This window comes from Juglans microcarpa x Juglans regia, chromosome 1S (assembly GCF_004785595.1).
Source record: "Juglans microcarpa x Juglans regia isolate MS1-56 chromosome 1S, Jm3101_v1.0, whole genome shotgun sequence".
Lineage (NCBI taxonomy): Eukaryota > Viridiplantae > Streptophyta > Magnoliopsida > Fagales > Juglandaceae > Juglans > Juglans microcarpa x Juglans regia.
Window position 1 is genome coordinate 18,113,040 of NC_054595.1, and position 12,037 is coordinate 18,125,076.

Genomic DNA, 12,037 nt, shown 5'->3' on the forward strand with positions numbered 1-12,037 from the left:
ACTAGTCAAATTTTTATATTTTTTTGTAAAAATATAAAAAATATAACCATGACCGGCCAGCCATGGTTATTCAAAGTCAGCTGCCGAAGTCTATGTCAACTTACAAAATAGTGCAAATTAGCTAAGGTTTTTTTTTTTTTTTTTTTTTTCACGACATATTTGGTGTATATATCAAACACAAAAGCTTTTAAATTCATGTCACCAATCTCGCTTTTCTTTTTCTTTTTTTTTTTTATTAAATTACTATGATAGCAAGCCGATCGACAACATCATCCGCCAATTTGTTTTTCTCTTCACATGTGTGATAATGCTATTTTTTCTTTATTTATTAATAATTGATCTTAGTACTACATGAACATCTAGAATCATTCATCTTTTTTATAATATTATTATTATGATTATTATTAAAATATTTTTCGAAGGTGCTTTCCTTTGACTATTTCGCAACGTCCCATTTGATTTAAAAAAATAACATTGAAGTTTCGTATAGTGGGGACTTTCAAAAAAATAAAGACGAAAGTAACTAAAATTCTTTGATTTGCAAGGGACTTTTCATACAAGGTAATCAATCATGAGCCTCACCCTATAAATACCAGCCTCTGGTGTTCGTATTTTCCACACTCAAAGCTCTCTGAATTCATTCAACCAACCCTCTCTTCATCACTTTCAAACCCTAATTAGCTCATCATGGGTGTATTCACTTATGAATATGAGACCACCTCAGCTATCCCACCACCAAGGTTGTTCAAGGCCTTTATTCTTGATGCTGACAACCTTGTGCCAAAGGTTGCACCTCAAGCCTTCAAGAGTACCGAGATCCTTGAAGGAGATGGAGGGCCCGGAACCATCAAGAAAATCACCTTCGGTGAAGGTTAGTTTTTACAGTATTTATTGTTATCCGCATGAATCTTTTTGACAATATTATATGTTTAATAAATATTACATGACTCACTTTATGTGTCTATCTCTTTTTCAATATTTGAGATCGAACTCGAAAAAATCTGAGTCCGACAACATATGATCATATTAAGAGTTGTAACAAATCTTGGGGAATATTTTGCAGGTAGCCAATACAAGTATGTGAAGCACAAGGTCGAGAAGATTGACCACGCAAACTTCTCATACAGCTACAGCTTGATAGAGGGGGATGCTTTGGGTGACATACTCGAGAAAATCTCATACGAGATCAAGCTCGTAGCCCATGAGGCAGGATCCATCGTGAAGAGCACAAGCCATTACCACACCAAAGGTGATCACGAGATCAAGGAAGAGCATGTGAAGGCTGGAAAAGAGAAGGCTGCTGGTCTTTTCAAGGCTATTGAGGGCTACCTCGTGGCACATCCTGATACCTACAACTAAAAAAAATTTAGCCTCTTGTGTTTGGATCACATGCATAATGCCTATAAAATCTCCTGCATCGATCAAGATCAGTCATTAATGTTGTTGTTGTGGCTTTCAGCTTGTTTTGTGCCCCTGCAGTCAATCATTTCATTAGTCTTGGCTTGCTAATAATGGAGTTTGTGGTTGTGGATTGTATGCTTTAGTTCTGTTGATGTTCTGCTTCATGAGAGAGAAAAAAAAGCTATTGGTGTAATAATTTCAATACATTATATGTATAATAAAAATGAATCATAGTAATATTACTTGTAAACTGCATTCCTTATTTTAAGAATTTGTGATCCTCTGCTTCAAGTTATTCTTTATGGCTGCCCCAAATTTTTCAGTCCCTATAGCTTTTGAACTTGAGGACATGTTCAATATTTTCTTAAAAGATAAATGATTTAACTACAAATAAATTATATAAAAATAAATCTACAAACTGACGTGATTTAATATACATGGTACGTTAAATTATAAAATTATTTTTATTATAAAATAGATCAAATATATTATATAAAGTTACATAATTTATTTTTGTAATTTTTGTAAAATATTTTTTGCGACGGTATCACATTTCTTTCCAAAATCAAAAGACTTTCAGTTTTTCACATGAATCTTCGTACAAATTCATTTGAACAGCTATATTTACTGAGAAAATAAGACGTTGAAAATATTTCCCGACAGTACTCGAGGACTTGGAAGGCAAGGTCAATGCATGTTATCCTCTTCCCCTTCCATCACTCTTTCACGACAACTTGCAATAGATTAACCGTCACGTCAATTAATTTTTTGTTGACTCAATAAAAATTTTGTTGATTTTTCAAATGCATCAATCAATCCATAATTATATCTTGTGATTTTAAAATCATTTTCTAATCTTGATCTTCGTTAAGAATGGTAGGGTCAGATACGATATTGCCAACTGCCATGAAGATCGGTCTGGCTTCTAGAAATATGTTTTTGAGTTGTGATAATTTTAAATAATTTTTTAAGTTTTTAATAAACTAAATAATAAGTAATTTAAAATACGTACGTCATATTAGTTTATATAATTAAGAATGATAAAATTTAGGATAAAAATAATATTTTTACCAACCATGGTTACATTTGGATATTGAATTAAGTTGAGTTGAGTTGAGTTGAGATGATAAAATATTATTAGAATATTATTTTTTAATATTATTATTATTTTGAGATTTGAAAAAGTTAAATTGTTTATTATATTTTATGTTAGAATTTAAAAAAAGATTGTAATGACGAGTTGAGATGAGTTTAAGTTCCAAACGAAACTTAATACATGTTTCATTAGAATTCTAATGAACTAGGACTAGATACATTAAATTCACACTATATAGTATATATCGCATAATCCGAAATACATTAACAGACGTGACGTAAATCCAACGGTTTGGGTGAGTACTTGCACTTGTACTTGTGATGATAGACTCACTTTAAAGAACAATATATCGGATTAATAAGGTTGAGAAGTGATACACATAAAAGTAATTCATAAGTATTACTATTTCGCAATTAAAGAGTGAATTTTTTTATAAATAATAGTGAAATAATTTGAGTTAAGATATTTTATTGAGATTTTGAAAAATGAGAAATAAAAATTGAATAAAAATATTATAAAATTAAAAGAATGTTATAATATAACTAATATTTGTTTTAGAATTTGAAAATTTTGTATTGTTTTTTATTTTTTGTTTAGAAAATTAGAAAAGTTATAATGATTAAGTAATTATTAAATAAAAAAACTTGAAGATTTAGGCCTCGTTTAGTTCACGTACATAGATAAGATGAGATGATATGAAAAAATTGTTAATAGTAGCGAGATAATTTGTGAATAATAATGAAATGGTTTGAGTTAAGATGTTTTATATGTTTTTAAGAAATGAGAAAGAAGAAGTTGAATAAAAATATTATAAAGTTAAAATATTGTTAGAATATAATTTTTTAATATTATTTTATTTTAAAATTTGAAAAAATTGAATTGTTTTTTGTATTTTGTTTGAAAGTTTGAAAAAATTGTAATGATTAGGTAATTTAAAATTTAAAATTGAAAAGTGTTTATATTTAAATGATGTTTAAATATTAAGATGAGTTAAGATGATGAGTTAAGATAATATGTAAAACCAAATTGGCCACACTTTTAGTTTTAGTAGCCATTTTCCGTTAATTTGTATTTTGTTTTCTACTATTAATTTATTTGGGGGTATCTGCATTTGTTGCATGTTTATCAATTTTTTTTTAAATGTTGTTTCTTCGTTTAGGATGCTTAGGACACAGCTCATAGGCGTAACTAAACCCCACACAAAAGGATCAAACACAAGATCCGTATATGCTATAAATAGTCTAAATTAAACTATTTGTCGTGCAATGGGTGTCATTTCTCATTTGACATATGATTAATGAGTAGTACTCTACGTATACTTACAATTTAATTTATAAAAGAAATTATATTGATTTTGTCAATTTTTTTAATAATTCAAATTTTGAATTTCAAGTTTTATAATGTTCAATATATATTAAACTGATACATGGAGAAGTAAGTTTTTTATACATTTTTCATAAGTACAATTAACATTTTCCATGAATAATATATAAATTTTGACAACTTCTTGTTTAGGTCCTACTAACTAAGGTTGTATTTGGTTGTTAAACCAAATTCAACTCATTTCAAATCAATTATTGATAAGATCAATTATCTTTTCAACTTCTTATAAAAATATTAAACTCATCTTAATTTACTTCATTCATTTTAATCTACAAAATTAAACTGATCATCTCAAAGTAAAAAAAAGTTAATTTTATCTATTTATAAAATATTATTATTTACAATTCAACTCAATTCATCTCAACATTCAAACCTAGACTATGCTAACCGACAGATAAACCGAAGAAATTGATGTTATGTATGTGGACGTATTAATGGTTTTGGTCACAATACCGGTCCCCATGCACTGAATTCACTGTTTTTGTTCAACATCAATCCTTGTCGATACCAAGTTGTAGGTGTTCTCTTTTCCATCGATCGTTCACGAGTTGTCTGATCATGTCTATAAAATGTGAACAAAATTCACGGTAATCACATCCCCACTATACACACTCTCTTTATAGTTTTGGACAAGGCTAACCCTTTTATTTTTCTTTTTTCTTTGCACTATACACACATGGATTTGGGACGTCGACGATGATAAGCAAAGGATCGTCATCATCTTATTATAGAGTCAGGATTAATTAGAGTAAGATCAGGATTTGAATTAAGACATTTGTTCTAATATCTTATAAAATTATCATTTATCTCAAAATTTTAAACTGATGTTAATAACAGATTTAATCATTTCATATTATATTGTTTAGAGTAATGCTATATATAGTCGTGGAATGTGCAAGCGATGTGCAGTCGTTTTGAAAAAAAGTTAGATCTACTATTAAAAAATTAATTAATTTTTCATGTGAATTCAGTATTTATTTATTTTTTTTTAAAATGATTACGCGATACTTATATATTCACGATTACAACTATCATTTCTCTATTATTTAACACATCCTAGTCTCACCCATGCTTTTCTTAAATTCTTTGAAAAATCCCTTGGCATATTACTCATCCTTCTTACCAATTTGGCTCAACACATGACTTGAAAACATCGAACATGCGTACTAGTTGAAGTACTTTTCCTATTGGAATGTGAATTTAATTACCCTCTATTTTTCATAATTGATGTAACTATATATATTATGCTTAGGGACATGGGGTTATTGAATCAAATATCCTCTATAGCACAACATTAATGTTGAAATTCTTGTATAATATCAAGTTTAAAATCTTACTCCCATCCATCTTGTTCATACATTTCTCAAATACAAAATTGATATTAACTAATATCACCAATTAGAACCTATTGACTATATGCTGTACATGATCACTCCACCCCAAATTAACTAATATATAGTTTTTGGCTTGTAGTTTTAGAACTGTAGTCTAGTCCACAACTTCAAAGGTCAAACATGGTTGTTCTAAGAATGAAACTTGAAGCTACTTGGAAGATTAAAATCTAAAGAATTTGAGAAATTTGACCAGGTTTAATTTGCTTTCTCCTTAAGAAAAGGGGAGTGCTTATATTTTACAACCACCTATTGTAAACTCAAGCTTATATCCCACGTCACTAATATTTCAATACAAATATATAGAATATAGGGAATGAGTTGTACAGTCTTCGAATGTGTAAGGTTTGTGTACTCTTGAGCAGATTTAGAACTCACATAAAAGTACAAAGAACTGCACGAAGTTTATAATATATCCTAAAGGAAAAATCTAATTGTAAACAATTATGCGTACTAATACGTGCACCCATTCAATATGATTGGTCAGAAAGTAGATTTTATTGAAAACAATACTAATTTGAATTTAGAATATGAAGGCAATAATATTAGTACGCAGATTGGTATGCAAAAATAGATTCGGATCAACCCAACTCATGTCTATCTGACAAAAAGTCCTAAAAAGGAAAATCACAAACAACAATGTTTTATCATATCTATAAATGATGATAAACATTGACCAGTTCAGAGTTCTCTTGTTTGAAGATCGAGTTAATAATGTTTATAATCAAATTAACAATAAAATAATGTCCATTTGATTGCAAGAGTTTAATATTCTTGTCACCAACCTAAAAATAAAGAAAATATCAAAGTAGAAGCATTATATTTAAGAAATACAGAATAGAGAATTATATAAAATTATATGGGACTCCCTTAAATAAAAGAAAAAAGCAAATATAAGGATCAAGTGTATTTAAAAAGAGTGTTACTTGATAAGATAAGAATGTTATCGTTATCTTTTTATTTATCATTATCTCATCCAGAGACGAATTCAAGATTATAACTCTGGAGGAGCCAAATATTTTAGGTTGTAATAAATAGTTTAATTGGATTTTTTAAGTCACACCACTAACTATCTGTGTTAAATCTTATCTCATGGCCAATAGCGAAACCAAGAATTTGTTTTAGGGGGTCAAGCAAAACTAAAACTATAATAAAATATTTTTTGTTCTATTTCTATACGATTTTTCATGCGGTCTAGAACAATTTGATAGTAAGATCTAAAACAAAAACAAAACACGTTTAATACAACCTATGTATTAAAAATGTATATGATATATCAAGAACAACATATCATTGAAATAACATAAAGACATTCATACAAATATATCAAACAAAATAAATACAGAGTGTCTAAAATTGTAACTTGCGTTCTTTTAAAGAAACAAAATATTAAGTATTGAATCTAAATAAAGATTCTTAGCTATTTCTCTTTCAATATAGACAACTAAATTATTTGCTAGAAACTCATCTTCAATTTTGTTGCGAAATCTTGTTTTAATAATATTCATAGCTGAAAATGCTCATTTACTGGTCGTTGTAGATATTAAAAGAGTCAAAACAAAACAAATTAATCTATCAATAAGATAGTTTGTCTTTGATTTCTCTGTCTCTACCAATCTTCGACATAAATCTGCAGTGGATGACAAATTTTGAAACTTTAGATTAGTAAGCACATCAACTTCAAAATGCTTCAATTGAAACCTTAAATTAATTTTCTCGTTCTCAGAAAAATCAAGAGGATAATACTTTTCCGCAAGACAATAGATAGTATCAATATTAAAATATTTATAAGTATCCTTTGGATCCAAAGCTGAGCTAAGGGTTAAAAGCTTTGTCGCTCCTTCACCAAACCTACTAGATACTCTGGTAAACTTGTTCTGCTCATCAAGCTACTAACCATATCCTTCAAAGTCTGATTTTGTCTCTCAGAAACGTCATTCTGCTTAGGTGTCCCTGGCATGGTATATTGAGGTACTATCCCACATTGTTGTAAACATTTTGCAAAATCACCCATATTTTGACCAGACTATCATACTTCCCATAGTACTCACCACCACGATCACACCTAACAACTTTAATACTTTTCCCACATTATTTCTCTACTTCAATTTTGAATATTTTAAATTTCTTAAGAGTAAATGATTTATCATTAATCAAGTAAACATATCCATAGTAAGAGAAATCATCAATAAAAGTTATGATTTGCAATAAATAGTTCAACTGGATTTTTTAAGTTGCACCACTAACTTTCTGTGTTAAATCTTATCTCAAGGAATACTAGTACTATTTCATCTTCTTGGCAAATTTCTAGCAGTTGATTTGCCCACACACGCACACGACCATCTTTTGCACATGCATGCATAGAAATGGATTTATCTGCCCCTAGGGAGGATATGATGTAGGTTGGTATTGGAGATGATGGATTTTGGCAGAGAATTGAGTACGAAAGATCCACTAGTTTTTGTAGGCACTGTAAACTTCAAGGGCATGATGTTATGGATTTTAGAAAGCTTTTGGGTAAGGCCCCTATTGTTTCTAAACATGAGAAACCTATTGTTAAGAATGCCAATAGTACTGAAAGACATGCAGTTGAGAAAATATGGGTTCCCAAAAACAAACCCAATGAAAACTCAAGAATGCCTTCAACTAATAATCCTAGGTCCTCTACAAAACCTAACTCCATCATTAGGGGTGTAACAGGTCTGGTTCAGTCTGGTTTTGTATAGTTTTTAGAACCAAACCAATATATACCAATTTTAAAAATTTAAGAACTGATACTGAAACTTCCGGTTTTTCCTATTTCGGTCTGGTCCAGTTCGGTTTTTCCAGTTTTATGGATTATCTATGTTAGTAATAATATTATGTTTACATATACTAAACTATTAGTCTATTTATATTATAGTATAGTATATTATTTTATAATAATTAATACATACTAGTATAGTATTGAATTTAACTATAGTCTATATAAGTTCTTGACTTTTTATATGAGTATATATGATCAAATTGTTGTATATAATATAAATCATACTAAGAACAAGAATCACAATCATCAAATCACAGTTTAGAAAATATACATGCGGAAGACATCTTGAAAGCAAATTTTGATACTCCACAAATATTAGTAGTCAAATCTTCCCCTCCCTACTCCTTACAAAAGTATTAGCCTTCAATGGGGTAAGCCAATAGACACACATGGAGAGGAAAGGGGACATAGTCATATATATAGAAGACTTATGGAGTCCTCCCATTAAAAACTCAAATCCTAATTAGAAGGTTTAAGAAAATTTTAAAATAAAACCCTTAAGCTTCCCAATAAGGTTTAGGAAATTTCCAAAATAAAACCTTCAAGTTTTCTGACCTACATACGTAATTTACCACGTTAAATAGGATATAATCCTATATTACTAAGGTGAAAAAAACCCCAAATGATCACTCAATATATAGGGTTTAACCAAAGTACCATTATGAACTATATATCTAACCTGTTTTTATAAAACACAAAATATGCAATCAAATGAAGCCCATATTTTAAAAATATTATAACATTCTCCCACTTGGGCTAACATTGATTGCTATTAAATAATAAAATAAAAACTTGTTTTGAAAATGACTCTCGGGTTAGACTATATAGGTGGCCACACATATGTATGGCTCTAATGATATCACCTTAGAAAACACAATCCTGTCCAATAAGAATATTAAAATCGAACATGGAAGTCATTTCACCACTTAAATGATGTAAGACCACTCCACAGCTACAAATGTTAATATCCTTATCGACATGGATCTCCATCCTTCGACCAATGTGGTAGTATGTAGTATGAACTTAGCACCAATGTGATCAAAAGTTGTGCTCATTCATATCAGTCCTTATAATGCTTCAAAATGAAGCCACATGCCTCTAAAAGAGACTCATCTTATTTTTTTATCCATTATATCTCGAGATTTTAATGATATCATAATAAAATACATAAGACAAATGCTTGTTTGAAACATAGTTTATGAATAAGGGAGATATATATATTATTATTATTATTGAAAGGAGCTGTACCCAACAACATATGGGTTGCCTACGTGCCCGATAAAAAGGGATCAAGCGAAAACGTAGTTTTTTTTTTTCCCATACATAAGTAACTCACACTAACCAAAAATATCAAAAGTCTCCACAATACCCATATTAGTAACATGTGTTTTAAAGACTTTAGGAGCGAGTCCTTAGTCAAAGGATCTGCCATCATCGTCTCCATATTGTTCTATCTTTGTTTCTCATTCCTTAACTTAGTCTCTAACTACCAAATACTTGATGTCAATGTGCTTGAACCCATTAAAACTCTTATTATTCTTTGAAAAGAACACCGTTGCGCTATTATCACAATAAACAGTAATTGGTCTCAAGATGGAATCAACAGATTTTAGTCCAAAAATGAAATTCCTTAACTAAACAGCTTTGATCGTAACCTCGTAACATGCCACAAATTCAGCTTCCATAGTAAAAGATGCCACCAAAGTTTGCTTAGCACTTTTCCAAGAAACAGCACCCCCAGCCAGTATAAAAACATAACATGAGGTTGATTTCAAATCATCTTGACATCCAGCAAAATCAAAATCTAAGTAGCCTACCACCTCAAGGTGATTTGAGCACTGGAATGTGAGCATATAACTTTCAGTCTTCTTCAAGTATCTCATAACTTTCTTAGATGCTTTCCAATGCTCTTGCCCTGGATTTAACTGCACCTACTAAGAACACTGACTGCATAGGCTATATCTAGTCTAGTGCAAACTTGAGCTTACATCAAGCTCCCCACAGCACTAGCATATGGTATATTATTCATAGATTCCTTTTCTAGCTCATTTCTAGAACATTGAGTTTTGTTGAACTTATCCCGTTTTATGATGAATACATCACCAAGTGCACAATTTTGCATTTCAAACATTTATAGTACACGTCGTATATAAGCCTTCTAAGAAAGTCCCAACAAACCACGAACTCTATCACAATATATTTCAATACCAAGCACAAAAGAAGCTTCTCCAAGATCTTTCATCTCAAAATTAGCAAATAACATTTTCTTTGTCTCATGAAGTAATTTCAAGTCACTGCTAGTAAGCATAATGTCCTCAATATACAAAATAAGGAAAATAAAGTTTCTCCCACTGGTCTTGCGATATATGCACTGGTCAACTATATTTTCAATAAAACCAAGAGAAGTCACAACATCTTCAAACTTCAAATATCACTATCGAGATGCTTGCCTTAGGCCATATAAGGATTTATTTAACTTACATACCAAGTTTTCTTTTCCCTTCACAACAAAACCTTAATGTTGTCTTATGTAAACCTCTTCAAAAATATCTCCATTCAAAATGTTGTCTTTACATCCATCTAATGAATCTCCAAATCATAGTCTGTCACAAGTGCCATGATAATTCTAAAAGAATCCTTAGACAAAACAGGTGAAAAGGTTTCATTATAATCAATATCATCTCACTGAGTGAACCCTTTTGCAACCAATATTGCCTTATTTCGTTCAACATTCCCTTTTGAGTGCAATTTGATTTTGAAAATTCACTTATTGTCTATAGCCTTAGCATCTAGAGGTAGTTCAACAAGTTCCCAAACTCCATTCTGTTCCATAGAATGCATTTTATCTTCCATAGTACTTTGCCATTTATCTTACTCATAGCTTGTCAAGGCTTGATTAAATGTAACAGGATCAACAATATGCCCAATATAAAAATCACTCTCCAAACAATTAGATAATGTAATCATTTGACAATGCAGACTTTCTTTCCCTTTATGATCTTCTGACTTGTGGTTCAGAAACTGACTCAATAGTTGTTGGAGGAGGAAAATGAAGTTCTTCTTGATGCCTAGGTTCTTCATTAACAATTTCAATCGGCTGAGAAACAACTATTTCCTGTATAGCAGGAACTGGAACCACAACTTGATTAGGTTCAACAAAAGGTTCCTTCAATACAGAACTCCTATTATCACCAACATCATTCTCCAAAAATTTGGTAGTAATGGACTCAACAATTCTAGTGCCACGATTAGGACAATAGAACTATATCCTTTTGAACTATCTGGATACCCAATAAAATTACCAAGAGTGGATTTTGGGTCTAATATCTTTTTAAGAGGATTATAAATCCTAATCTCAGCTGGGCATTCCCAAACTCTAAAATGAATCAAACTTGGCTTACGTCCTGTCTACAATTTAAAAGGAGTTTTTGAAACAGGTTTATTGGAAACCTTGTTCAAAATGTACATAGCAATTTTCTAAACTTCACCCCATAGATACTCTGGTAAATTTGTTCTACTCATCATGCTCCTAACCATATCCTTCACAATCTGATTTCGTCTTTCAGAATTGTTATTCTGCTCAGGTGTCCCTAGCATGGTGTATTGAGGTGCTATCCCACACTCTTGTAAAAAATTTTCAAAATCACCCATGTTTTGACCAAACTCATCATATTTCCCATAGTACTCACCACCACGATCAGACCTAACAACTTTAATACTTTTCCCACATTGTTTCTCTACTTCAATTTTGAATGTATTAAATTTCTCAAGAGCAAAATATTTATCATTAATCAAGTAAACATATCTATAGTGAGAGAAATCATCAATAAAAGTTATAAAATACTTATTTCCACATATGGTAGAAGGTAAAGGTCCACTAATGTCGATATGTATCCAGTTTAAAAGACCATCACTCCTAGTATAACCTTTTCTTGTGGATTTAGTCTGCTTTCCTCTTAT

At 30.6% G+C, this 12,037-nt stretch overlaps 1 protein-coding gene across 1 annotated transcript; it reads left to right on the forward strand.

The window, feature by feature from the left end:
• The first annotated feature begins 559 nt into the window (after window positions 1-559).
• Window positions 560-1,651, forward strand: LOC121245999 (major allergen Pru av 1-like). Its single transcript, XM_041143956.1, has 2 exons — window positions 560-871; window positions 1,064-1,651. Exons 1-2 carry the CDS (start codon window positions 688-690, stop codon window positions 1,357-1,359), a joined length of 480 nt encoding a protein of 159 aa, XP_040999890.1. The 5' UTR covers window positions 560-687; the 3' UTR covers window positions 1,360-1,651.
• The last annotated feature ends 10,386 nt before the right edge of the window (window positions 1,652-12,037 follow it).